Below are 26,258 nucleotides of genomic sequence, written 5' to 3' on the forward strand. Positions count from 1 at the left end.
ATTTCCCTTACGCACCTTATGCAGGCTCACCATTTCTCTCCACTAATACTAGCAGTGAATATTTTAGCAGCTGTTGGCCACGTCATTAGTCTTGTACTGACTTGTTTGGTGTGCACAACAGGAAATATTTCGCTTTCGGAGAACAAGAAAAATAGGTTTATTTGCATCACGCATATTAATTTGTGCAGTTATTTAGTGTCTGGTAAGTTAATGTTCAAGAAAAAAAATTAATTTTTATTAAAATGTTCTATTATATTAACAATTACTCATTTATTTCAGTCCTTTGTATTCAGCATGTCTCTATCGAAATAAACCTACGTTTCTATGAAAATTGGAAGCTTTTGTTTTTTTTTGCGGCCCACATAATCTTCAACCTTGTTTATTTGGCCCATGTTAGCCTTTGAGTTTGACATGCTTGACGTAAGAGGAAAGGCAGGGAAGTGTGACCGCCCTCCATCCTAAAATTCCTCCTTGCTTTCAGGGATGTCTCTTGGGTCAGCCTCCAAGGTTCTTCAACCCCTTATTTGTCTGTCCCTGTTCTGGCCCCCTCTCTACTCAGCCATGGTCGGCCTTTTGAAATGCACACGAGACAGTGGCACTTAATATCCCAACACCACCCGCTGGCTTTCCCTTCCTCCACCTCCTGCCAAGATCCAGTCCGTGGTCATTTATTCATTTAACAAACATTTAAAGAACGCCTTCTCGCCCGCGCTGTGTGCAACCGGCAGGGCACTCCCGGGCCCCAGGTGTAGCGGGGGAGGCAGGCGTGTCCCCTGGAGGTTCCGAAACGCAGAGAACGGTGCCAGGGATAGAGGCAACTCTGAGCACGCCCGGCGTCGCCTTCTCGGTGCCTTTGCTGGGACGGTCGCGCCTTACCGGGTCCACGTGGAGAGAGCGCGGAGGCCACGACACAGGACAGGCTAGGCTGCGTGTCCCTCGGGCGACCCCGTCGCCCCGCCGCGCCCCTCCCGGAAGTGCGCCATTAGAAGCGGAAGTGCGCCGACTGCGGCCCCCGGCGGTTCAGCGATGGTGGGCGGCGGCGGCGCGGGGGGCGGCCTCTTGGAGAACGCGAACCCCCTCATCTACGAGCGCTCCGGGGAGCGGCCGGTGACCGCGGTCGAGGAGGACGAGCAGGTCCCGGACAGCATCGACGCGCGCGAGATCTTCGATATCCGCCGCTGCCGGGCGCGGGCGGGTTCGCGGGGGCCTGGGAGGGGGACGTAGTGATGTCCAGGGGTCGGTCGGTGGAGCTGTGTCCGGCCCAGGCATTCCTGGCGGAGGGTGCAGAGTGGGACAAGGCGCACAGTCCCCTTTCCTTCACTTGCCACATCTGATTCGCTCCATCAATGACCCGGAGCATCCACTGACACTAGAAGAATTGAACGTAGTAGAGCAAGTTCGGGTTCAGGTGAGTCAGTCCAGCGTCCAAGGGGAGCGACTTGTTCAGGAGTCAGAAAGGTTCAACTATTCACCAAACGGCTGTCATTCTCTCAGCTCAGGGACTCCTCGGGGGATCTTTGGGAGGGGGGCGGGGGTTGTTGTGCCTATTTGATGGATGAGGAAACAGGCCCATAGAAGTTAGGCGACTTGCCCGAAGCAACAAAGTAAGAAGAGGAATTCTGGGCCGAAAGGGCCCAGACTTCTGACAGCCCACCCCCATCCAGGTGAGCGACCCCGAGAGCACAGTGGCTGTGGCCTTCACACCCACCATTCCTCACTGCAGCATGGCTACCCTCATTGGCCTGTCCATCAAAGTCAAGCTCCTGCGATCTCTCCCCCAGCGTTTCAAAGTAAGTTGGAACTGAGTGCAGGGGATGGGGCAAGTGTAATTATCTTCTACTGAGGAGAACACGAAGAGCAGAAACATGGGCCTGGAAGGATCCCAGCTAACAGATGAAACTGGGAGGACAACAAGAATAAAGCCTGCGCTGGAAAATGCAAAAGAGTAGTGAGGAGTGGGTCAGGAAGGGCAATAGGAAGCTAAAGATAGGTTTGGAGCAGGAATGGGGCACAGGTAGAATGCTTTTAAGTCAACAGCAGTTGGCCTGCCCTTTGGGGAGAAATGGAGTGGCTCCAGGTGGATTTGGGGTATACTGGAAGGGCCAGAATTCAGAGGCATGATTAGGAGCTGGTGAATGGGGGAGAGAAAAGAAGGGGTAGACAGGTGGTTGAGCGCTCAGGCTCTACCTATCTCCCTCCCAGATGGACGTGCACATTACGCCAGGGACCCATGCCTCAGAGCATGCAGGTAAGTGTGGGGTGTAGAGGCATTGGCCCTGAAGCTTCCCCCTTGCCATGGTGGTTTGTGGGGCAAAGGGAGAGTGCTGGGTGGGTGACTCCTCAGTGGAGGTGGCAGCCTAGACTGAAGCTGGACTGACTAGAGTCTCCTGTGCTTACTGTGTCCCCCCTCCTGTCCTCTCCCTCTCCTAACTACCCAGGACCAGGGTGTGTCAGGCTTTGTAGGAGGCAGACTTGAGCAGCTAGGTGGGAGGGGTCCCAGATGTGGGCTCAGGTGGTTGCAGTAGCCTGTTTGAGGCTTGGGGTCCTGGGAAGGAGGTAAGGGGTGGGGGGCTTTGTTGGTGGGGGTATATACATACATTACCACTCCCTCCTTCCCATCCAGTGAATAAGCAACTTGCAGATAAGGAGCGGGTGGCAGCTGCCCTGGAGAACACCCACCTGCTGGAGGTTGTGAACCAGTGCCTCTCGGCCCGCTCCTGAGCCTGGCTTTTCGCCTCCAGCCTCACCCAGGGCTCATGACCTTGTCTTCTTGAGTCACTGACAATAAGAAACTCACACTTTGCATTTTGTAATAAACCCTTAATTTATATTCATTTTCCTGTGTGCCTTCGCGTCTTTCATCTTAGTGGAGTTACTTGAGGTTGTGGGAGGGTGGTCATAGTAAGTGCCTATACAGGGCAGGTCAATGAGATTCAGTTCATTAAGAAAATTTCTCTCAATGGTTTGATTAGGAATAGTTGCAAATATATAAAAAAAAATTGGGAAGAGCCCTAGCCAGTTTGGCTCAGTGGATGGAGTGTTGGCCTGTGGACTGAAGGATCCCAGGTTTGATTCTGGTTAAGGGCACATGCCTGGGCTTTAGGCTCGATCCCCAGTAGGGGGCATGCAGGAGGCAGCCAATCACTGATTCTTTCTCATCATTGATGTTTCAATTCTCTCTCTCTCTCCCTCCCCCTCTCCCTCTCTGAAATCAATAAAAATATATTAAAAAAAAAAATTGGGCCCTGGCTGGTTTGGCTCAGTGGATAGAGCATTGGCCTGTGGACTGGAGGGTTCTGGGTTCAATTCTAGTCGGGGGGACATGCCCGGGTTGCAGGCTCAATCCTCAGTAGGCAGTTTGCAGGAGGCAGCAGATCAATGGTTCTCTCATCATTGATGTTTCTATCTCTCTCTCCCTCTTCAATAAAAACATTTTTTTAAAAATTGGAAAGAGTAGTGTAGCAAACTCATCTGTGTATCTACCACCTGGATTCAACAGTTGTTAGTATTTTGCACCATTGGCTTTATGTGTGTGTGTATAATCTATATATATAAAAGGCTAAGTGACCAGCTATTCATCTGTCTGTCTGGACCAGCCGTTCAACTGACCGGCCAGTACATATGATGCGCACTGACAATCTATAAAAGGCTAAGTGTCCATCTGGACTGGCTGTCCGACTGACCGGCCGGTACATATGATGCACACTGGCAATTTAAAAATAAACGTTGAGCCCTGACTGGTTTGGCTCAGTAGCTAGAGCGTTGGCCTGCGGACTGAAGGGTCCCAGGTTCGATTCCAGTCAAGAGCATGTACCTTGGTTGCAGGCACATCCCCAGTGGGGGGTGTGCAGGAGGCAGCTGATAGATGTTTCTCTCTCACAGATGTTTCTAACTCTATCCCTCTCCCTCTCCCTTCCTCTCTGTAAAAATTCAATAAAATATATTTAAAAAAATAAAAATAAACGTTGACTCACACATGCGCGATAGATATGAAAATATTTTGTATTTTAATTATATATACAATTTTGATGTAATTTTTTGCAGTAACGTAATTATTGCATGAATCTTCTAGTTAGTTTCCTTTCAATGTGCACAAATCTGTGCACCGGGCCACTAGTCCTATCTAATAAAAGAGTAATATGCAAATTGACCGTCACTCCCAACACATAAGATGGCTGCCCCCATGTGGCCACAAGATGGCCGGCAGGGGAGGGCAGTTGTGGGAAATCAGGCCAGCAGGGGAGGGCAGTTGGGAGGGACCAGGCCTGAAAGGGAGGGCAGTTGTGGGGAGACCAGGCCTGCAGAAGAGGGCAATTGGGAGGGACCAGGCCTGCAGGGGAGGACAGTTAGGGGGGACCAGGCCTGAGGGGAGGACAGTTAGGGGTGACCAGGCCTGCAGGGGAGGGCAGTTAGGGTGACCAGGCTGGCAAGGGAGGGCAGTTGGGGGCAATCGGGTCAGCAGGGGAGCAGTTAGGCATCGATCAGGCTGGCAGAGGAGTGGTTAGTGGGTGATCAGGCTGGCAGGCAGAAGTTGTTAGGGGCAATCAGGCAGGCAGGTAGGCAAGTGGTTGGGAGCCAGCAGTCCTGGATTGTGAGAGGGATGTCCACTGCCCGTTTAGGCCCGATCGGGCCCTAAACGGGCAGTCGGACATCCCTCTCGGGGTACCAGATTGGAGAGGGTGCAGACTGGGCTGAGGGACACACACACACACACACACACACACACCCTGTGCTCGAATTTTGTGCACTGGGCCTCTAGTATAAATATATTTAACAATAACCTGCAGACATGACCCTTCAAGTCTAAGTACTACTTTATCCTGTGTTTCCTAAGAGTAAGCCTGTGTCACCATAGTACTACTATCTGGCAAAAAATGAGCAATTCCCTAACAGCATTTAATATCCTGTCATATGTGAATTTCTATAAAACATCATAGTTGTTTTTTAAATCAGGCTCCAATTGAGTTTCATGTATTTGCATTTGGTTGTTATCTCTCTTCTTCCCAACTCCCTCTTTTTATCTTCCTTGACACTGACTTTTTTGAAAAATCCAGGTGAGTTGTCCTGGAGAAGTACCACAGTTTGATTTGTTCCTTTGTCTGTTGTGTTTCCTGTAAACCAGAAGTTGAGTGAGTTCAGGTTTGAGTTTTTCTTTTCTTTTTCTTTTTTAAATATATTTTATTGATTTTTCACAGAGAGGAAGGGAGAGGGATAGAGAGCTAGAAACATCCATGAGAGAGAGACATCGACCAGCCGCCTCCTGCACACCCCCCACCGGGGGACGTGCCCGCAACCAAGGTACATGCCCTTTGACCGGAATCGAACCTGGGACCTTCCAGTCCACAGACCGACGCTCTATCCACTGAGCCAAACCGGTCTCGGCTGGGTTTGAATTTTTCATAAGCACATTGCCCAGGGGTGCTGTAGGTGTGCCTGGCTGAGACTCAGAAGTGATTGTGGGCAGAGACCTCCAGAAGCCTCAGCAGGGAGTCTGGGCTTTTGGCAAATCTGTTCTCCAGGGCCGGTTGACAACACTGAGCCTGTCCTGATGGGAAATATACATATACTACCTAGTCGGGCAATTCTTGATCCAGGTTTCTGTGGCAGTTACTACTCTCTATTATCCCTACAGGTGAGAAAATGAGCTGCTAGAATAAGTCATTTACTCCCCAAGATCTCTAGGGAGTAAGGAGGAACCTAAGCAGTTTAGCAGGTACAGCTCAGCTGGCAGGGGGCGCTGTTGCCTGAATGGAAAGGCCTATGCCCACCCCACCCCAATTCCAGGAGGGTGTGGCTTCGTCACCTAGAGACCCAAGATCTGGCTGCCCAAGCTCAGAGAGGTGAAGCCTCAGCACAGGCCGCCAGCTTCTTCACATATTATGTGGGGACAGTCATGACAATCACTTGAGACTGCTCTGTGGAGATTTGAAATGGATCTGGGCCCAGGTCAGGTGATCTTCCAGGCATTGTACCCCCTGCCCTCCCCAACTTACACAGATGGAGAAGCTCAGCGCTCCAGAGAGGGAGGGAGGCCGGACAGGGTCCCTCAGGCCCCAGGGAGCCTTCCCAACCACCAGTACCTGGCTGTAAGCGTCACCACCCGTATACACACTGACAGCCCTGATCTCTCAAAGGTGTCTGTGGTGTCTTTTCAGCCGAGTGTGGAAAGTCATAGGGGAGGCAGGTGTCACTGAGTCATTCCGCTGGCCCTCCTGGCAGCCGGCCGTGGTGGGCAAGGGATATTAAGCTGATCATGTCACAGCAGTCACATCAGGCAGTCCCCTTGTCAGTCTTGACTCATGTGTCTGGCCCCTGGCTGCCTGCATGGACACCATCTGTGAATCCTGGGCTAGTGCCCAGGGGACTTTCTGGAACCCAGGTGCTGTATGAGGACATGGGTACAGGATTAGAAGGGGGGTGTTGAGGTTTTAGGTCTCTAAAGCCTTCTACCAGGTTTGTCTGACACTTCTGTTTCTGGCCTATGACTTCTCAGGCCTCGGTTACCATGTCTGCAAAATGGGAATGACAGATCATAGCTAAGTGAGATTGACCCAAGGACTAGATGACATGTAGAACGTGGCCACCTATGTGGACTTTTGCTTATCATCATGCCCACAGTACAAGGGTCTGAGGGCACACAGTAGGTACTTAGTAGTAAGTCAGTGGAATGAATGAATGAATTGGACTTTAGACCAGAGCAGAGGAACTGAGGTGTGGGGGCTGTTGTGTGAGGAGAGCTAAAGATACTGAAGCCTAGCCAAGTCCCCCTTGCAGCATTTTACTACCGAAGGGAGGGAGAAGGATGTGAGGGTCCCACAGAGAAAAGGTGGGTATGGGGGAGAGAGGAGAGGGATCTGCCCCTCTCTAGAGAAGATCACTGTTGTGGAGAGAACAGAGCAGAAACAGGAAAGAAGAAACAGGACAGGGCCCACGGATTCACTCAACCTGCCCTGCCCAACCAAGCATGAAAAAGAAAGTGTTCCTATTGAGATACTACTATATGCCAGACACGTGCCAACTACTTTACTGATATCTTATAACAACCCCCTCCAAGACAATATCCCTATTCTACACAGGAGGAAACAGGCCCAGCCAAGATAAATGGGCAGAGGTGAAACAACTAGTGAGGGACAGAGCTGGGATTTGAAGGTCGGGTTGTTCAGAACGCTGGGAGGACCAGGAGGTGGGAGTGGAAGTGTCTGAAGGTCATGTCCTGGTCTTGGTTCCTGGGGCTCCTGGCCATACCTAAGCTTGAAGTGAGTGTGTCTGGCCTGTTGGGGAATGCCTGGGGCCTGAGTGGCCCAATGTGGATGCAGTTCCCTTGGCAATGAAGAAACACTGCTGAGGTCAAGAGCTCAGATTACCAGAGGGGAAACCCAGCCCTAATTCCTTGCATGGCTCCCTGCTGGGAAGGGCCACAGATACCATCCCCCCTCTTGCCCACCCTCTGCTGGACATGCAAAAGCTCTTCTCAGTGGCATAGTCATGTGAGCGGTGGGTAGGAGGGGCCATAAGCAGCCCAGCCAGGATCCTGATGGGAAGTGGTTTGCTGGCCCTTGAGACTTGGGTCTGCTGACATGAGCCTCGACCCACAACTCCCTCTTCCCATTAGACCTGGCCCAGGAAGTTAGAGCCAGCATAGGGTTGTCCAGGCCTCCAAGACCCTTCAGGCCATGTGAAGAACACAATTGGATGGGCCGCCCTATAGTCCAGCCCTTGCTTACTTTGGGGACCTTAAGAACGACAGGGGACTGCATGAACCCACTAACACTTAGCCAGGCCCTCCTTACTCCAGGGCCCTCTCTGATGTTGCCAAGGAAACTGACGCAGCAGCCAGAGAGCCCTACCGGGTCTCCATGACAACCTATAACAGCACACCAGGATCCATCATCTGTGATGTCACCTGAGCCCTGAATGGGTGTTTCCACTCCTGCCACACTCGTTACAACCAAACATCAGTCTTATTGTAGGGCTCTGTCACAAAGCACCTCACAGCCTGCCTGCCCCCAACCCTCACATACCCCAGATATATGAGTAAGGAGGACTAGCTCATGTCCAATTTATAGCTGGGTACCCAGAGACTGGGATGGAGGCAAGACCCAGGAACCTGGAGGGAGAACCAGGACTAGAAACCAACCCTCTCCATTACATCTCCCCTCTGTGTCCCGGCAGCCACCCTAAGTCTGAAGAAGGGATGAGCTCTGGGCAGTGGTGGCACCAAGTGGTGGCTAAGAGCTCCCCCCAAATCCCCCTGCATCTGTGCTCCTCCTGGATGGGTGTCTGAACATCCAGGTCTTGCATGTGTCCTGAACAAGCAGGTCCACACTGGGAATAGGGCAAAGGAGGGAGACATTGCAGGCTCTTAAAGTGGCTGGATCCAGCCCTGATCCAGTTCCTGGTCCAGTTCCACCACTTTCTGCTCCTGCTGGCATCTGACACCTGCCTGTCAGGATTTCCCCAACTTTGGGCAACCTCCAGCCCAGAAACAGAATGACCAGGGCTGGGGCCAGGGCCAGGTATTTTTAGCAGAGTTGCTGGCAGCTGTCGGGAGGGTGCTGGGGGTTGAGGTGGAACTGAGTTCATCCTTTCCCTGCTCTGGGCCTGTGTTCCCTCCCCAGGATTCAAGCTTAAACCTCTAGCTGCAAACACTGCCAGAGGGCCTTCCTTCCTTATCCCCTCCCCCAAGTAGCTCTCAGAGGCCCCCAGGGGTTTATGGGGTGACACTCACCCTCACCCTGAAGGGCAAGCTCATCAGGCAGAAACTTCAACTTCCCATGGCAGGGAGGAGTGGGAAGAACTTGGTGTTGAGGCTAGAAGTCGGATTTAGGACCCCTGAATTCTAGCTCAGATATGAGACCATGGGGAGTGGGTGTCAATGGGCAGAGAAGGGTGAAGTCTGTCCAGTCTGTAAATGTTCTGCTTGCTTGGGCGACAGGCCAGGGCAGGGCAAGAGGGAGGGTGGTGGTGGTGGTGGTGGTGGTGAATTTACTTTTAAAGGGCCAGACCTAATTCTTCCCCAGAGAGGAGTTGGCACACTTGGTTGGTCCTTGCCTCCACCCATCACGGCACCCTCCCCCCTACACCTCCTCAGCACCATTCACATCCCCTCCCTCCTTCTTCTCCCTTCCTTGCCTCCCACATCACACACACGCACACACAGCACACACCACACACACTCAGACCCGGGCTTTGTCTGCCAGTCTGCCCTGCTCCGCCCTGGCGGGTGGGGCGGGGTCTCGGTGGGTGTGAGGTCCTAGGAGGAGGGTGTGGGATCCCTCCTGGGGAGAGGGGGACAGACACGTCAGCCCCGGCCTCAGCGTGGACGGGGGCGAGCGCGGGGGCGGGCGGAGGCTTAAATAGGCTGCTCCGGAGCCCGGACCCAGTGCGGACAGAGGAGCACCGGCTGTGACAACATTGAGTGCGCGAGCCTGGGTCTGCGATCCGAGCGCGGGACCTTGTCCTGACCGTGTCTGTGAGCGAGCGAGGGGGTGAGTGTCCTGGCGGAACGCCGGGGGCGGGGTGGGGTGGGGTGGTCGCAGCGTCAGGGCTGCTGATGGACAAGTCAGGAGGATGGGTCACAAGTCAGGGCGCCTGGACCTCCGCGCCTGGGATGGGACTCGGCAGGACGTCGGTTGCGAGCATCTTGCCAGACCCCGGGTCGGACAGGCGCGCCGGGGTCCAGCCTCCCTCTCCATCGCCACCGTGGCTTACGAGGCCGTCCCGATTCTTCCCCAGACGGCGTCCGACGTGATGACTCTGAACGGCGGCGGCAGCGCAGCGGGTGGGAGCCGCGGCGGGTGCCGGGAGCGCGAGCGCCGTCGGGGCAGCACGCCCTGGGGCCCCGCGCCGCCGCTGCACCGCCGAAGCATGCCGGTGGACGAGCGCGACCTGCAGGCGGCGCTGGCTCCCAGTGCGCTGGCCACGGCTGGGGCGGGCACCCGGACCCAGGGCCCGAGGCTGGACTGGCCTGAGAGCTCCTCTGACTCGCTCAGCTCAGGGGGCAGTGACTCGGAGGAGAGTGTTTACAAGGTGCTGCTGCTGGGGGCGCCCGGCGTGGGCAAGAGCGCTCTGGCGCGTATCTTCGGTGGTTTGGAGGACGGGCCTGAAGCAGAGGCCGCAGGTGAGGGGCTGGGACTATTCAAAGGAGGGGAGATGCCAGAGTTAGGCCTCGGGGCCACAGGGCTGGGGACCTGGAATAAAAGTGGCACATAACAAGGGATTTGAAGATACTTTCAGAATCATGCCTCTACCTACCCAGTTCACAGGTGGAGAAATTAAGGGAGAAGGGACCCTTGGTAGAAGAAGAAATGCCGAATGGAAGGCCCGGGGCATACATATGACTACTCTAGGATGAGGCAGGACAGCCCTTCCTGCCAGGATGGACAGGAACACAGCCAGAGGGAGTTTCTAGGAGAGGCGCCTTAGGTGACCAAGGCCCCCGGAGGATGTGACTAGCATTATTCTAACTCAGGCCACTGTGGTCAGAACCACCCAGGCAACAGGTCGGCAGGGAGCAGAGGAATTGCTAGCTTGGGGAAAGGGTGATTAGGTTGGAGTTAGGCACAGCATGCCTTCTCTCTCCCCCGCCCCGCCCCCCCCCCCCCCCCCACTTCTGTTGCCACATAACAGCCATTAGTGGACAGGAAGGTTGGGAGGGGGGCTCTGGGGAGGAGTTGGGGTGTGTGGCCAGAATAGGAAACCTGGCACCTGGAGGTTGGGGGAGGCTTTTGGCAGCCAGCAAGGCAAGTAACCTGACTACTGGTCTCCTCTCTAGGGCACACGTATGATCGCTCCATCATGGTGGATGGAGAAGAGGCATCGCTCATGGTCTATGACATTTGGGAGCAGGTATGATGCAGGCTGAGACCCAGGGCAGGGTGGGAGGGGTGAGCTGGGGGTAGGGGCGTGCTGGGAGCAACAGTTTGTAGCTGGGGCATGAGGACTGTTGGATAGATGTGTGTGTGTGTATCTTCTTCAGGATGGGGGCCACTGGCTACCTGGCCACTGCATGGCCATGGGGGATGCATACGTCATCGTCTATTCAGTGACGGACAAGGGCAGCTTCGAGAAGGCCTCAGAGCTGCGGGTCCAGTTGCGGAGGGCGCGGCAGACAGACGACGTGCCCATCATCCTAGTGGGCAACAAGAGCGATCTGGTGCGCTCCCGTGAGGTCTCCTTGGATGGTGAGCGGGGTCGGGGTCAGAAAGGGAGGGAGATCTTGGCTGGGTTGCAGTCCACTCAGGCTTGACTCAGCTTAAGTCCCCGGGGATCATCAGTGGCTAAAAATGTCCAGGAAGAAAACTTGTGGAGGGAGAAGGAGAGAGCTGCTGTCCTCCCATAGGACTCCCCAAAACCTGAGAGTGCTGGGGAAAGGACCAAATGCACTAGGAGAGGTGGAGGCTGCAGGGTCACCTCAGGGCCCTCCTCTCCTGTCCTCTGTGGCCCTGGCCTGACAGACGGAGGAGTGAGGAGCGTGCATGGAACCAGGCCAGGAGGTCAGAGCCTGGACCCCAGGCCTGGGCCAGTCTTGAAGTAGGCTTGCCCCTGGGGAGGACCCTGCCCTCTTGGGCTGAGTATCCTCCTTTGTGGCCCCCAGAACTGAGCCCCTTAGAGAAACCTAGCAGTGACTTGGTTACATACCCACCATTCCACTGCTCATTCATCATGATATAAAAGCTAAGCTATTTAACAAAGTTCTCATTCTCCTGTGTTGACTACTGCAGCACTTCCATTTACGTATCAGACTTCAAATGATTTCAACAGACGAGTCTCCTTTTGTGGGCCTGTCTGAGCTCCTTAAACTCATACACCCAGTTGGGTGACCAGCAGTACTTGAGACCTTCCATACAGGGTTGGGGTCTCGGTTTCTGAGGACCCAGGGCTCCACTGTCCCTTCCCATAGATTCCTGAGTGGTAGCTGCCATGGGGTGCCCAGGGTTTGAGGGGGCTCCTCACGCACCCACCCTTTGTTTACTGGTTTGTGCCTGTCCCCACCTACACCAGAGGGCCGGGCCTGTGCGGTGGTCTTCGACTGCAAGTTTATTGAGACCTCAGCTGCACTGCACCACAACGTCCAGGCGCTGTTCGAGGGCGTCGTGCGCCAGATACGCCTGCGCAGGGACAGCAAAGAGGCCAATGCACGTCGGCAAGCGGGTACCAGGCGGCGAGAGAGCCTTGGCAAGAAGGCGAAGCGCTTCCTAGGCCGCATCGTAGCCCGCAACAGCCGCAAGATGGCCTTCCGTGCCAAGTCCAAGTCTTGCCACGACCTCTCGGTGCTCTAGGCCTCAAGGGCACTCACTGTGTTGTGCAGACCATTGGACAGATTGGTGGGCTGGCCCAGCAGACTGCCCTAGGTGCCTCAGGGCTGGCCCAGACTCCGGTGTCCCCCACCTCACGGTCATGGACAGACAGTGCTGCCCAGGGAGGCGGCTTCCACGGGCCATCGAGGGCTGGGCCTAGGCCCCGAAGAGGTGCTTGGGCAGGCCCACGTGTGTGCCAAGCAGCAGCCGGGCCCAGCTCCTGGGACAGCTCTGTGTGTGGGGAGAGGACGCTGCCTCTCTCTCCACCTGGTGTGTACGCCCTGCAGGGTGGCTGTTCAGTGCGGTGGCTATTTGTTTACAGGCAGATTTTTGTAATAAAGACTATTTCCTGATAGTTGGAGGCTGTGGACTCTGTGTTTCCTCCTGGGAGGGGAGGGGCTGCAGGAACAGGCAGGGTCCCAAAGTGTGTGGCCTTGACTATCCTATCGGGTCCAGATGTAGCTAAGCTGAGTCAGAGGGGGCAGGTGTGATTGGGGCCTGCTTTGGGGTCCCAGCAGCATGAGGAGACATGAATCCCTCCCACGTGTTATCCAGATTCTTCTTACGCTGGGGCCTGGCATTGCCCAGTTGGTTCAATCACTCCCTGTGTATAAGGGAAACTAAGGCTGCCCAAGGGACCTCACCCTGCCCCAGGTCTCATGGCCAAATAAGAACCCTGGGTTTGGCCCTCCAGCTGGTGTCTCTACCCTGTTCCCTCCAGAGGGGCTGGAAATGCACGGGGGCGGGGGCGGGGAGGTGTGGCTGTGGGAGACTTCAAGATTCCCTGGCTTGTTAAGGGTGAGGTAAGGAAGGCACATCTTGTGGACTTGACTCTGAATAGCTCCCCACCTCCTTGCTGAGGCTGGGCTACTGAGGGGCCTCACTGTTCCCTCCACTGTGAGTGGCCTGGCCAGAACATCCCATGCTTATGGTATTGGCAGGAACAGGTCCCTGGAGCCCTCCCAGCCTGGAATGGGAGGCCTTGCATCTGTGTGGGAATGTGTGCACGATCACTGAGAGAAATGTGCCTCCCCATTCGCACCCAGAAAGGGGAGCTCTTATGGGCACAGGTGCCTGCAGTTATGTAGGTCGTTTCAGGAACAAGTGTCCCCATCAGCAATGGCAGATAGGACACTAAAGTGCTTGCCCGAGGTCACATAGGTTAGAAGAGGCTGTATGTGGACTGGCATATGGAATGGGGGGTGCTGGTTTCCAGAGCTTGGGGGCAGCCTGGGGCAAGGCTGGGAGTTTCTGAGAAGGTTCCAGGCCAGAGTCCATACATTCCTTCATTAGTTCAGGTTGTTCATTCCACTGGGAGCCCTCGCAGCCTGGTTAGAGCCCTGACTGCAGTTGTTCAATGGCAGGAGGAGGTTTGAAGGCTGCTCCTCAGAGTATGGGACCTCTGTGACTAACCCACATGCCCCCCCTCGCCCCAGGGCAATGTTAACCGTTCAAAGTTTCTGCTGTTCTTCCCTCCCCCCAACATACTTTGAGGCATGTGGAAGGTATGGATTTCTCAGGCAGGTAAAGGTCTTGAAGCCTGAAGAAGAATCCAGACCTTCCTGCTTCTGCCACTTATTGGCTGTGTGACCCTCAGCAAGCCACTCAACCTCTCTGTGCTCCAGTGTGTGACATGGGGATGATGTCCTCTTCAGAATACAGTGAGTGGAATAATGAAGTCATGTGCTTAGAGCAGGCACATTGTAGGAGCTTAACACACGTGAGACCCCTCAACATCCCCACATTGCACTGCTCCAGGCTGGGGTGCCTGGGGTGACCCTGAGGCAGGCACACAGCTTGTGACAGGCAAGGTTGGGTGCAGTTGAGGGGTCCTGGCCCAGCCTCCAGCCTGAGAGAAATTAACCAGATATGGAGTGGGAAGGACTCGGGGGAGACCATGGGAAGCTCTGAGGACAAGGAAAGATTAGAGACCTTATGACCTTTCCCACCCTCCCCCCTTGTTCTGGACTCCCAGGCCCCAGAAGCTCCTCTTGGCTCTGCTTGGCTGCCTCCCTGGGGGAAGGGCCCCTGGACAGCCCTGCAATCCTCTCAAGGTCACCTGAGCTGGCTCAGTCTTCTCTTTCCGCCTCAGAGGCACACGACAGTCTGTTGTCTCATCCCTTTCAGTGTCCAGGGACTAGTGTGAGCACTTAGGGAGCTTCAGGGGATCTCACAGGCCATTGTCCCCTCACCCATTCCCCACTGGTGGGTGGTCTGGAACCCTGAATGCCCAGTTCAGGTGGTGTACTGCTCATCTCTCCTTCGCATACAACCCTCAGCTCCTTGTCTTCGTTCCATAAGACAGCGGGGAGCTGCTGAGGCTGAGCAAGGACCTGTCACAGCTGGGTCCCTGCATGCTGTCCTGGAGAGGCTCTCCGTCTGACGGAAGAGACAGACAGTAAAAATCTGGTGTCCTCTCTGCACTGATAGAGATAGCACATGGCATGGGGTGGGGGTATTCTCAGAGAAGCCTGAGCAAACCTGGGAGCGCAGGTTTCCTGGAGAAGGGAATATGAACTGAGTACCAACGCCTGAGCAGGTGCTCACCAGACAAATGAAGCGGTGGGAAGGGCATCCAAACAAAAGGAACAGAGTGGGCCAAGGTGGAGCTGCAGAAGGTGCATGAGGGAGAAGTGGGACTGAATCTGGAGCCATAGAAAAAGTAGTTATCTCTCCGTTTCCGTGGGAGATTGGTTCCAGGACGCCCCAGGATACCAAACCCCAGGAATCTCAAGTCCCTTATATAAATGCTGCAGCATTTGCATGTAACCTATGCACATCCTCCCGTATACTTTATTTATTTTTATATATTTTATTGATTTTTCTTTTTTTTATTTTATTGATTTTTTACAGAGAGGAAGAGAGAGGGATAGAGAGTTAGAAACATCGATGAGAGAGAAACATCGATCAGCTGCCTCCTGCACACCTATTACTGGGGATGTGCCTGCAACCAAGGTACATGCCCTTGACCGGAATCGAACCTGGGACCCTTGAGTCTGCAGGCCGACGCTCTACCCACTGAGCCAAACCAGTTAGGGCCTCCCATATACTTTAAACCATCTCTATCATATCTAATATATTTTATAATCATCTTGCAATACCTAATCTTATAATACCTAACACTTAAATCATCTTACAAAAACCTAACACAATGTAAGTGCTATGTAAATAGTTGTTATACTGTATTGTTTAGGGAATAATGAGAAGAAAAAAAGTCTGTACTTGTTTAGTAAGATGTAACCATCATAGGCCTAACTACACATCAACAACGTAATTTCTTTCTTGAATATTTTTGACCTATGGTTTGTTGAATCTGAGGACGGGAAACCCACAGACTGTTCTGTCCAGGCCCAGAGGGCTAAGAAGTGCCCACTGGGCTGTGTAGGGGTGGGAGGAGTGCCAGGCCGAAGATCTCCCCACCTCCTGGGGCTGGCAGTGATGGGTGCTGAGCAGCCCCCAGCTTTCCAAAGTCAATGAGTAACCTGGGGGGCTGGGCAAGGCCAGGCCTGCTGCTGTGGGCCCAGTGGTGTTTTCCATTCCTGAGCAAGCGTGGCGGGACCGCCTACCTGCTCAAGTGTACGCCCTGCCTGCTCAAGTGTCTGCCCTGCCCTGCTCCACCCAGCCAGGTCCAGCCTGCACTCCTTGGAGGAAAACCTGCTCACCTGGCAGCTGCACCAAGGGAGCCAGCTTTAGGCACCAGCAGGTGAGGGCCTGGGAGTTGGAGGTGGAGGGTGGGCAGGGCTGAGGTGGGGTTGGTGGGGGGGGGAAGGAGAAACACTGCCTTGACCTCCCGCCATCCAGGGAAGATCGGAGTGGTTGTCCATGCTCCGTGTGCCCCGCTCCATGCTGAGTGCTGGAAAATGCCAAGATGAGGGCAGGGTTCCTCCCCTGAGGGGACTCTGAGTGTGAAGGATGGCAGTGGAAGGAAGAACAGTCCTGGAGACCCTGAACCAAGAGTCCTCTGTTCCAGGAGGAATTCTCCTGTGGTTCATTAATCCTCTGTGACCTTGGTCAGGCCCTGTCCTTCAGGCCTTGCCTGCAACATGAGGCAATTGCTGTCATCAGGGTCTTTCCAAACTTTTGTGATTTTTCAGGGCTGCTGGGAAATTACTGCTCTGGGATCTATGATATGGGGAGGCTAAGGTGGGAAGGAGAGAAAGGTCTGGAGATGAAAGTCCCATGGAGATCCTGTGGGGCAGGAACCAATAAGCAGCAGGGAGGCTGGGCCTGGGGGCCTTGGTGTGCCTGGCTGAGTGGCTGGACACTACCCTGCCAGCAATGGGGAGCCACAGGCCCTTCTAAGGGGAGGAAGAGGAGGCCAGTCTGTCATGAGGTCCCTCTGTCTATGTATTTGGAATAAGCTGAGGCAGGGGACAAGGGTGGTGGCAGTGTCCCCGTGGGTGGGCTGGGGAGGGCAGCTTTGAGAGTTGCTGGTACAGCATTGAAAGACAGGGGCCATGCCGAAACCGGTTTGGCTCAGTGGATAGAGCGTCGGCCTGCGGACTCAAGGGTCCCGGGTTCGATTCCGGTCAAGGCATGTGCCTTGGTTGCGGGCACATCCCCAGTGGGGGGTGTGCAGGAGGCAGCTGGTCGATGTTTCTCTCTCATCGATGTTTCTGGCTCTCTATCCCTCTCTCTTCCTCTCTGTAGGGAATCAATAAAATATATTAAAAAAAAAAAAAAAGAAAGACAGGGGCCAGGGGGAGGCCTGGCTGCTTGCCCCATATTGATCAGGTAGGAGGAGGTTCAGTGGAAGGAGGGACAGTTACAACCCATGGCCCTTGGGGAAGCCAAGGCCTGGAGCTGAGTGGGGATGAAGAGAGGAACACTTTCTAGGGGAAAGGGGTGGTAGGGGCCTCCTGCCCACCAGTCTGGGCTGGATCCTCACTGCCATGTCCCTCAGGCCCGTCCTGACCATGGTCCCTGCCTGGCTGTGGCTGCTTTGCCTGTCCATCCCCCAGGTGAGCTGAGCCCTGCTCCCCTCCTTCGGATCCTGGCTTTGGGGTAGGCACCCTTGCTCCCCACTCCACCTGGACCAGTTACACCTACCATAGATGGTAGTAGTTGGGGGCAGGGGATCAGAGCTGGCTATCGGGATCAGGAGGGTGGATGCGCTCAGGTATGGCCAGGTTCAGGGAAGAGGCAGAAATTCCCCTCCCTGTTAGGTCCCCAGTGCCACGGCAGGAAGATAGAGCCTGGTGACAAGGTGAGAATCCTCCCACAGGCTCTCCCCGAGGCCCAGCCTGCAGAGCTGCATGTGGAAGTCCCAGAAAACTATGGCGGAAATTTCCCTTTGTACCTGACCAAGGTGAGCTTGACCAAGGTGTACCTGACCAAGATGGGCTGCCCTGCCCCAAATCCTGCTTGCTTCCCTTACCTCCAGTACTCCTTCCCCTTCTTGCTCTGGCTTACTTTTAAACCCTGCTCCCTGGAGAATATGCAATATAGCATGTATGACTAGCAAGATTTTAATTCCAGAAGAAAGTAGATCTTTAAGTTAAAGAATGAGGTATTGGAAGAAGAGTTTCAGGCTTTAGAAAGAAGGGCAGGGAGTATTAGGGAGCATCAGGCACAGGACTGAATCTCAGTCCTGTTACTGGCTGTGTGGCCTCAGTCTCCCCACCTATACAATGGGGCCATTGGGTGGAGGGGGCATCCCCCAGGCCTGGCCTCCACCCCCTTCACCTCTGTTCTCCCCCACCAGCTGCCACTACCCCGTGGGGAGGCTGAGGGCCAGATTGTGCTGTTAGGAAACTCAGGCATGGCAGCTGAGGGCCCCTTTGCTGTGGATACCGAGTCTGGCTTCCTGCTAGTGACCAGAGCCCTGGACCGAGAGGAACAGCCGGAGTACCAGCTACAGGTAGGGCTGGGTCAGGTGTAGGGGGGAGCAGCGAAAGCAGGGCGGGGCACTAACTACCCTCCTCTACAGGTCACCCTGGAGACTGAGGATGGACGTGTCTTGTGGGGCCCACAGCTTGTGCTTGTGCATGTGAAGGATGAAAATGATCAGGTGCCCCGTTTCTCCCAGGCCATCTACAGCATTCAGCTGAGCCAGGGCACCAGGCCTGGTGAGTGGTCAGGGAAGCCAGCTCACAGCAAGGTCAAGTGAGCATTGATGGGAGAGAGAGAGTAAAGAGATGGTCAGAGGCAGCATACGAACAGGGCAGCCATGGTCCAAGCTGACTTCTCCCATTTCTGTCCCATCCTGCACCCCTCTATCACACTGAGGGTCCCCAGGTGAGTCCCATCTACATTGGCCTCAGTTTGCTCATCTGTGAAGTGGAGTAAAAAGCTGTGGCTTGCCTTGATATGATGTCCTGATATGATGATGGATATAGAAGGAAGGACCAGGAAGAGATAGGGAGGCATGGGAGACTCTCCCATCCTCCATATCCCTTATGGTTTGCCCTCTCCATACATACCAGGCATTCCCTTCCTCTTCCTTGAGGCTTCGGATGAGGATGAGCCAGGAACAGCTAACTCAGATCTCCGATTCCACATCCTGAACCAGGCCCCAGCTCAGCCTTTCCCAGACATGTTCCAGCTGGAGCCTCAGCTGGGGGCTCTGGCCCTCAGCCCTAAGGGTGAGCCTCAGCTGGGTGTGATGGGGAGGGAGATTTGGGGACAGCTGGGGAAGGACGGGTTGGAGCTTGAGAAATAAAGGAGGAGGAAAGAACATTCTAGATGGAGAGCTTCAAGGCAAAAGGCCATGCTTGAACCATGTATGGGGGCAGGATCAGGCATGGAGAGTTAAGAAATGGTATGGATGGAGTGCCTCAGCCTTACGCTCTGGAGTCCTGGGCCTGAGGGACAAAGATAAGAGAGACCTGAGGGGTTGCAGCCTGAGGGGAATGACAGCAAGAGAGACCTATACTTTGGAGTTCAGACCAAAGGCATGGTGGAGGGATGGGAAGAAAAGCCAGTCATATACCCACCCACCTGGCCACCCATTCACTCATCTACCACTCAACCACATATGCAGTCCATTTATCCAAACATCCATCCAAACGAACTCATCCACACACCCAAATCCCCATCCATCTTACTGCTCCCCAAACTCCAATCCATTCACCCACCTAGCCAACCCATCCATTCATCCAACTGGCCATCTACTCATCTACTCATTCACCCGTGTACTCTTCCCACCCCTGTCCTGGTGATCCACCCATCCAGTCCATCAGTCTTTCATTGTGTGGATAGATATGGAAGTGACTTTGCAAACTTCAGGCCCTAGTTGGATGCTCACAATAGTGCTAAAAGTCCTTCTCGTCCCTTGGCCAAGACAGTACCCTGAGCACATGCCATACGTTTGGCTTTGTGATTGGTACCTCGCTGAGAAGGTGCCCTGAACCCCTGCTCCCTAGCCCCCTGCTTAGCTGACCACCCTTTCTCTTCTAGGAAGCGCCAGTCTAGACCAGGCTCTAGAGGGACCCTACCAGCTGTTGATACAGGTCAAGGATATGGGTGACCAGGCCTCAGGTCACCAGGCCACAGCTACTGTAAATATCTCCATAGTAGAGAGCACCTGGGTGCCCCTAGATCCTATCCACCTGGCAGAAAATCTCAAAGTTCCATACCCACATCATATTTCCCAGGTGAGTAGATGGTCATCAGTGGCTGAAGTAGCCCCATGGATGGTGCAGCTGGACCTGAGCCTCATGGAGATTTTGGGGGTGGATAGGATCTTGACCCCAGCTTGACCCCACGTCCTCTCCTACCTGTGCTCTTCCCTCCACTATCCCCATCAGTTCTCATTCAAGGCCCTGGGACCCGACCCACAGCCCTTCACCTGCTATCCTCTGGCAGGTGTGGCTCTGTGCTGTGATGTCCTGAGCTTGCCTCAGGCTTCCTCAGGGAGAACAGCTGCCACCCCCGCCCCCCTGCTGTGCCCTACTGCCCTGGGGATTGTCACTCAGGCCAGGAATGTCTCAGGCCTCCTCGAGGAATGCCCTAGGGTCAGGCACTGCCTGAGGGAAGAGAATCAAACAACCTGGTCATTCAGGCACTTTGGGCAGGGTCCCGGCTTGGGCCAGTGCAAAGCCACCATGGGACTGCCACAACCACAAGTGCCCCAAACAGAAGTACCCTCCCTGGACTCAGGGATGACAGCCACTTGCCTTGGATCACACCGTAACTGGGTCACACAGGAATAGTTGGAAAATAAGGGCTGACACAGGCTGTTCCTGCCTCTCATCCTGGGGTGTTCTCATTCTGTGTCCCCCTCCCAGGTACACTGGAGTGGTGAGGATGTACATTATTACCTGGAGAGCCAGCCCCCTGGACCCTTTGATGTGGATACAAAAGGGAAACTCTACGTGACCATGGAGCTGGACCGAGAATCCCAGGCTGAGGTGAGGTGAGGTGAGGGGGAAGCCAGGAGGGCAGGCTAAGGGGTGCTTGGTCATTGTCTGGTTGGCTTCTGGGGGTGTCACATCCCCCACAGGCACTGAGGCAGTGAAAGAGCACCCAGGAGAGCTGGAGCTGGCCATCAGAAGGGAACCCAGACCCAGGCCAGGCTGGAGCTGCCCTTGGCTTTCAACTGAAGCCCCCCACTGCCCACTGTAGTACCTGCTCCAGGTGCGGGCTCAGAATACCCATGGAGAGGACTACGCAGAACCTCTGAAGCTGCAGGTGGTGGTGACGGATGAGAACGACAACGCGCCTGTTTGCCCCCCACGTGGTCCCCCAATCAGCATCCCTGAGCTCAGTCCCGCAGGTGAGCTATAGGCCTTATCGGGGGCTGGAGGAGGGGTGAAGTCTCTATGGACCATCCCATCATGCTCTTCTTTGGGATGGGGCCAGCCTTAATGACCTCCACCACACACACACACACACACACACACACACACACACACACACACACACACACACACACACACACTCACACGAGCTCAGGTTCGGTCCAGCACAAAAGAGGAATGGGTGAAGTAAGACCTCCAGGCTGGTCCCTGGTCCCACCCATGTGGGTGCTGTCTTTGCAGGCACCAAGGTGACTAGGGTGCTGGCAGAGGACATGGATGCCCCTGGTTCCCCCAATTCCCATGTTGTGTATCGGCTGCTGAGCCCTGAGCCTGAGGAGGAAACAGAGGGAAGAGCCTTCGAGCTAGACTCTGCCTCAGGCAGTGTGACGCTGGGGGCTCTCCCGCTCCGTGCTGGCCAGGACATCCCTCTTCAGGTACTAGCTGTTGACCTAGGAGGAGCAGAGGGCGGTAAGTGCTCTGATAGCGACCCTGATGATGACCCCCTGCCCCCTTTGCTCCTATCCTGGCCTCCCCAACATGCCCTCCCCTGCCTCAGGTCTCAGCAGCACCTGTGAGGTCACTGTCACCATCACGGACATCAATGACCATGCTCCAGAGTTCACCACTTCCCAGGTAAGCAGGAGCAGGGGAGGGGACCTTGGGGAGGCGCTGATGGGGGACTCACAGCCCATCCAAATGTCTCCAGATTGAGCCCATAAGCCTCCCTGAGGACACAGAGCCGGGGACTCTGGTGGCCACACTCATGGCTACTGATGGCGACCTTGAGCCTGCCTTCCGCCGCATGGACTTTGCCATTGAGGCAGGGGATGTGTACGAGACCTTCGGCCTGAAATGGGAGCCCGGTTCTGGTCATGTCCGACTACTCCTTCTCAAGGTAAAGGGCTTGGGGTCGGGAAAGGGCACACACATACACAAATGCATGCCTAAGTGAGCCCCACCCCAGCCCACACAGTGACCCAGGCCCCACTGGTTCCAGAACCTCAGCTATGAGACAGCTCCAAGTTACCAGCTGGTGGTGGTGGTGCGGAGCGAGGCAGAGCTGGTGGGGCCAGGCCCAGGCCCTGGAGCCACAGCCACAGTGACAGTGCTGGTGGAGAAGGTGGTGCCACCCCCAAAGTTGAACCAGGAGAGCTATGAGGCCAGCGTCCCAATCAGCACCCCGGCCGGCTCCCTCCTGCTGACCATCCAGCCCTCAGACCCCATGAGCATTCCCATCAGGTGAGTCAGAAGCTCAGCCCCTTCCCTGGGCTGGACCCTCCCTGCTCCCCAAGGCTTCAGAGGCAACTCACATTGCCTATGTAAAATTCCTCAGACCTGGCTAATGCCAAGGTTGTGACTCCTTGGGGAGGATCGGGGCTGGATGAGCTGGACAGGACACGAAGAGGGGTATTTGGACCCCATGAGAGCTCAGACGGTGCCTCCTCACGCTGCTGGACTGGGGCTCCTCCAGCATCCTTGTCCAGTCTGCTGCCCAATCCTGGTCCCTTCATGGGGTAACCTGGGACTAGTAGAGTTGAGTTAGGCACCCCCAGGCTCTGAGAGTCCCTCTCCTAGCAACAATATCTGTGGTTCAAGTCCTGCCCTTCCCCTCCCAATAAGTCCCTGAAGCTGGAGAGACTAGGTACCCCAGGGAACTGCTGCCACCCCCAAGTCACAGAGAGGGTATGGAACTTGAACAGGTCACATGGCCCTGGAGGTCTCTGAGCAAGACTCCCATATATGATCCCAGCGCCTCCCCCCCCCCCCCCATCTTCTCTGGGCCTCAGGTTCTCCCTGGTCAATGACTCAGAGGGCTGGCTCTGCATCAAGGAGGTCTCCGGGGAGGTGCACACGGCCCGGCCCTTGCAGGGTGCCCGGCCCGGGGACACGTACACAGTGCTCGTGGAGGCCCAGGATGCAGGTATGGACAGGCAGTGGTGGGGCCTCTGGGAGGGATACAAGCCTCAGACAGACAGGTGGATAGGCAGGACAGAACTGCCTCCCTGGGGCCCTTGCTGGCATATACTCTGCCCCACACAGGAGGGAGGGATGAGGGGCTGGGTCCAGTGTCCCTCTCTGAGAATGCTTGGCCTCTGCCCCCCTCTCATACCACCCTCTTGCTATCCCCCAACCCTGTCCCTTATCCCCCGCGGGCTTCTCAGGAATATTGGCTTCAGACACAGGCTGGGAGCAGAGGGTGAGGGGCTGGGCAGATGCAAGGAGGACGGGGGCTCTCCTGGGGCAGGCGTGCCAAAAGATAAGCCTGAATGGGACGCTGAGGCCAGGTGTGGAGGACTCTGAGTGACGCTTTGGCAGGGGGAAGAGCTGGTCCAGGGGCAGGTCAGTCAGGGAGGCAGGCTTTAGCTCTGTGCTGGGCTGTCCTGTGGTGCAGCACAGACCCAGCAGGAGCGGCTCCTCTCCAGCCAGGCACCTCCACGTTGCTGGGCACCAGCAGTGGGACTGGCGGTTAGTGGGGCAGTGAGGACAAGCTTGGCATCCAGAAAAGCACAGAAAGAAAGGCGTGGCACCTGTATGGATAGTGACTCGAGTGGAGTACATTGTGAGGAAGAGACCGGTGTGGGATGATGGTGGGGATGGAGAGGAGGGGTGGAATGGAGGGAGGGACGGTGGCAGGGGAATCAGCAGGGTGAGTCTGATGGGGACTCCGGACTCAACCCCACCGCCACAAGGGCCCGGGCCAGCTCAGCACTGCCTCCTCTGCAGATGAGCCGACACGGAGGACCGTTGTGACCCTCGTGATCCACTTCCTGAAGGCCACTTCTGCCTCAGCCCCAACTCTGCCCCTGGTGCCCACCCGACACCTCTGCACACCCCGCAAGAACCATGGTGTGGTTGTCAGTGGAGCCAGTGAGGACACTGACCTGGCTGATGGGCACGGTCCCTACCATTTTGCCCTTGGTCCCAACCCCACGGTGCAGCGGGACTGGCGCATCCAGGCTCTCAATGGTGTGTGGTGGGGAAGGGGGGATGCTGTGGCCCAGGCAGGGAGGGGGTGGCGGTTAAAGTGAGATGCCCTTCCACTGTGGGGCTGGGGCTGGGCTTAGGGGGAGCAGCCCCCAGAGGGCCTGGGCAGGCTAGTGATTCTGATCCCTGTTTATGGTTCCAACAGGTTCCCATGCCTACCTCACCTTGGCCCTGCATTGGGTGGAGCCACGTGAATACTCTGTCCCTGTAGTTGTCAGCCGCAATAACCGGATGTGGCAGCTCCTGGTCCGAGGTGAGGCCAGGGCTCTGGTGAAGCCTGCAGTTCCGGAGGGAACTACTGGATGCAGGGGGAGAGGCTGGGTACACCTGTTTGCAGGCTCACCTGGGCAGCATATGCCTGAGCACACCTGCACATCTGTGGCTGGGCATACAGACTCCCGCATGCAGGCATACGCACAGAGGAGCAGGCATGCTCCCCACACACAAATACATGCATGTCCACAAAAACACACATACCAGCCAGCTGGGCCAGGTTGGGAGCTCCAAACAGCTGGGAAGACCCTACTACCACCACTTTTAACTCTCCCCTCTCTTGCCTGCCCGCAGTGATTGTGTGCCGATGCAATGTGGAGGGGCAGTGCATGCGCAAGGTGGGCCGCATGAAGGGCATGCCCACGAAGCTGTCGGCAGTGGGCATCCTCGTGGGCACCCTGTTAGCAATAGGTAATGGGGGGGGCGGGCGGGCTCCTGCAGGGAGGAGGGTGATGGATGGTCGGAGCCACAGCCTCCGGATAAGCAGTGTCTCTGTCCCCCTGGTGCTCTGCCCGCTGGAGAAATCCCCCCAACTCTCCTAGTCATTATGCTTTTGCCTCCTATTATCACCTCACCACTGTCATCATTGATAACAGCATTTACTGCTACTTTATTACACAGTGACTGTGAGTCAGGCCCTTTGCCAAGCATAGCGTTGTCACATTGAATCATTCCCACAGCCCTGTGAGGTAGATCCTGGCATCTCCCCATTTTCCAGATAAAGTCCCTGATGATGAGAGGTTAAATAGCTTGTCCGAGGTTACACAGCCAAGGTGTAGCAGAGCCTGGGTCTTTCTAGCTTAATTCCTTCAGTCCAAGCCTCCCTCTCCATCCTCTTTGTTTTCTTTAGCTCCCCTAAATTTTTTCCTGGCTGGTTTTCTTGGCTGGTAGCAGAATGCTACACTACAATGTGCCTTTCTTTCTTTTTTAAAAAAATACTTTTTTTATTGATTTCAGAGAGGAAGGGAGAGGGAGAGAGAGATAGAAACATCAATGATGAGAGAGAATCATTGATCAGCTGCCTCCTACACGCCCCCTACTGGGGATCGAGCCCCCAACCCGGGCACGTGCCCTTGACCTGAATCGAACCCGGGATCCTTCAGTCCGTAGGCCGATACTCTATCCACTGAGCCAAACCAGCCAGGGCTACAATGTGCTTTTCTCTCAGAGGTCCATGGGAACAACTCATTGGCTTTCAGATGACTCCCACCCAAACTGTTCCGAAGAGAAAGGGACCTTGGAGGCTGGGGAGTTCTGGGTGGCCTCGGGGGGCATGGCCCGGGGAGAGCCGAGCAGGCTGAGCAGTCAGGCTTCCTCAGGCACCAGGACCACAGGTCATGCCAGCCCAGCCTCAGGGATGCTGGCTGGGGAATGCTGGTCCTCATTAAACCAATACCAATGGCAGGGAGTCCCTAGTAATGGACAAGTCCCATGGCCCCTTCTGAAGGCTGATCCATCCCACTCGGGCCCCTCAGGCATCATCCTCATCCTCGTCTTCACCCACTTGACTCTGGCGAGGAAGAAGGACCTCGATCAGCCAGTGGACAGTGTGCCCCTGAAGGCGGCGGTTTGAGTGGTCCAGGCCATCCCAGCTGGGAGGTTGGTCTCTGACTCCATCTGAATCTACTGGGAGAGGGCCCAGCACTACAGACAGCTCCATGGGGCCAGGTCAGAGCAGGAGCCCTTCACCTGCCCTGGGGTGGAGGCAACATCACCAGACGTGTCTGAACACTCACTCTGTGGGCTGCCCGTGGGAGCGCTCCGAATGGTGGCATGTTTGTCCAATAATAAAGCCTCAGAGAACTGGGCATGGGTCCTAGGGGACATATGTGTCCAGGTGCCCATGTGTGTGTGTGTGTGTTACCTGTGTCCATCTGTCCCTTTATCTCTTCCCCATACCCTGCTGTTCAGAAAGGGTCTGGGGCTCCCTCTTGGGAAAGTCGCAGCAGTGAGATCTTGA

The 26,258-nt window shown here is 55.5% G+C and overlaps 3 protein-coding genes across 5 annotated transcripts; all 3 read left to right on the forward strand.

Annotated features, from left to right (window-relative positions):
* Positions 1-944: 944 nt before the first annotated feature.
* Positions 945-2,834, forward strand: CIAO2B (cytosolic iron-sulfur assembly component 2B). The gene is made up of 5 exons (XM_008139886.3): positions 945-1,168; positions 1,329-1,408; positions 1,665-1,790; positions 2,203-2,248; positions 2,624-2,834. Exons 1-5 carry the CDS (start codon positions 1,027-1,029, stop codon positions 2,719-2,721), a joined length of 492 nt encoding a protein of 163 aa, XP_008138108.1. The 5' UTR covers positions 945-1,026; the 3' UTR covers positions 2,722-2,834.
* A 6,512-nt stretch (positions 2,835-9,346) lies between these two features.
* On the forward strand, positions 9,347-12,648 carry RRAD (RRAD, Ras related glycolysis inhibitor and calcium channel regulator). The gene is made up of 5 exons (XM_054710467.1): positions 9,347-9,488; positions 9,736-10,120; positions 10,775-10,848; positions 10,979-11,183; positions 12,004-12,648. The coding sequence occupies exons 2-5, from the start codon at positions 9,751-9,753 to the stop codon at positions 12,279-12,281; spliced, it is 927 nt and encodes a 308-aa protein (XP_054566442.1). The 5' UTR covers positions 9,347-9,488; positions 9,736-9,750; the 3' UTR covers positions 12,282-12,648.
* A 4,567-nt stretch (positions 12,649-17,215) lies between these two features.
* Positions 17,216-26,106, forward strand: CDH16 (cadherin 16). Of its 3 annotated transcripts, none has more exons than XM_054710746.1 (17): positions 17,216-17,260; positions 17,524-17,607; positions 18,004-18,159; positions 18,229-18,367; positions 18,725-18,883; positions 19,698-19,894; positions 20,528-20,650; positions 20,865-21,015; positions 21,281-21,508; positions 21,597-21,673; positions 21,747-21,935; positions 22,038-22,279; positions 22,828-22,963; positions 23,884-24,007; positions 24,171-24,278; positions 24,593-24,709; positions 25,774-26,106. In XM_054710746.1, the coding sequence occupies exons 1-17, from the start codon at positions 17,216-17,218 to the stop codon at positions 25,869-25,871; spliced, it is 2,373 nt and encodes a 790-aa protein (XP_054566721.1). In that variant the 3' UTR covers positions 25,872-26,106. The 3 variants fall into 3 exon arrangements, with proteins under 3 accessions (XP_054566721.1, XP_008138106.2, XP_054566722.1); XM_008139884.3 differs by having other exon boundaries at positions 22,828-22,961; positions 23,765-24,007; XM_054710747.1 differs by lacking the exon at positions 18,725-18,883 and having other exon boundaries at positions 18,229-18,309; positions 19,772-19,894; positions 22,828-22,961; positions 23,765-24,007.
* Positions 26,107-26,258: the final 152 nt, after the last annotated feature.

This window comes from Eptesicus fuscus, chromosome 21 (genome assembly GCF_027574615.1).
Source record: "Eptesicus fuscus isolate TK198812 chromosome 21, DD_ASM_mEF_20220401, whole genome shotgun sequence".
NCBI classification, from domain to species: domain Eukaryota; kingdom Metazoa; phylum Chordata; class Mammalia; order Chiroptera; family Vespertilionidae; genus Eptesicus; species Eptesicus fuscus.

Coding starts and splice junctions, on each gene's coding strand:
- CIAO2B (XM_008139886.3), top strand. CDS start 1,027: ATGGTGGGCGGCGGCGGCGCGGGGGGCGGCCTCTTGGAGAACGCGAAC. Junction 1,169..1,328: donor CGACGCGCGCGAGATCTTCG/ATATCCGCCGCT, acceptor TTCACTTGCCAC/ATCTGATTCGCTCCATCAAT. Junction 1,791..2,202: donor CTCTCCCCCAGCGTTTCAAA/GTAAGTTGGAAC, acceptor TCTCCCTCCCAG/ATGGACGTGCACATTACGCC.
- CDH16 (XM_008139884.3), top strand. CDS start 17,216: ATGGTCCCTGCCTGGCTGTGGCTGCTTTGCCTGTCCATCCCCCAG. Junction 18,368..18,724: donor GAGCCAGGGCACCAGGCCTG/GTGAGTGGTCAG, acceptor CATACATACCAG/GCATTCCCTTCCTCTTCCTT. Junction 19,895..20,527: donor ACCCACATCATATTTCCCAG/GTGAGTAGATGG, acceptor TCCCCCTCCCAG/GTACACTGGAGTGGTGAGGA.
- RRAD (XM_054710467.1), top strand. CDS start 9,751: ATGACTCTGAACGGCGGCGGCAGCGCAGCGGGTGGGAGCCGCGGCGGG. Junction 10,121..10,774: donor GCCTGAAGCAGAGGCCGCAG/GTGAGGGGCTGG, acceptor TCTCCTCTCTAG/GGCACACGTATGATCGCTCC. Junction 11,184..12,003: donor CCGTGAGGTCTCCTTGGATG/GTGAGCGGGGTC, acceptor CACCTACACCAG/AGGGCCGGGCCTGTGCGGTG.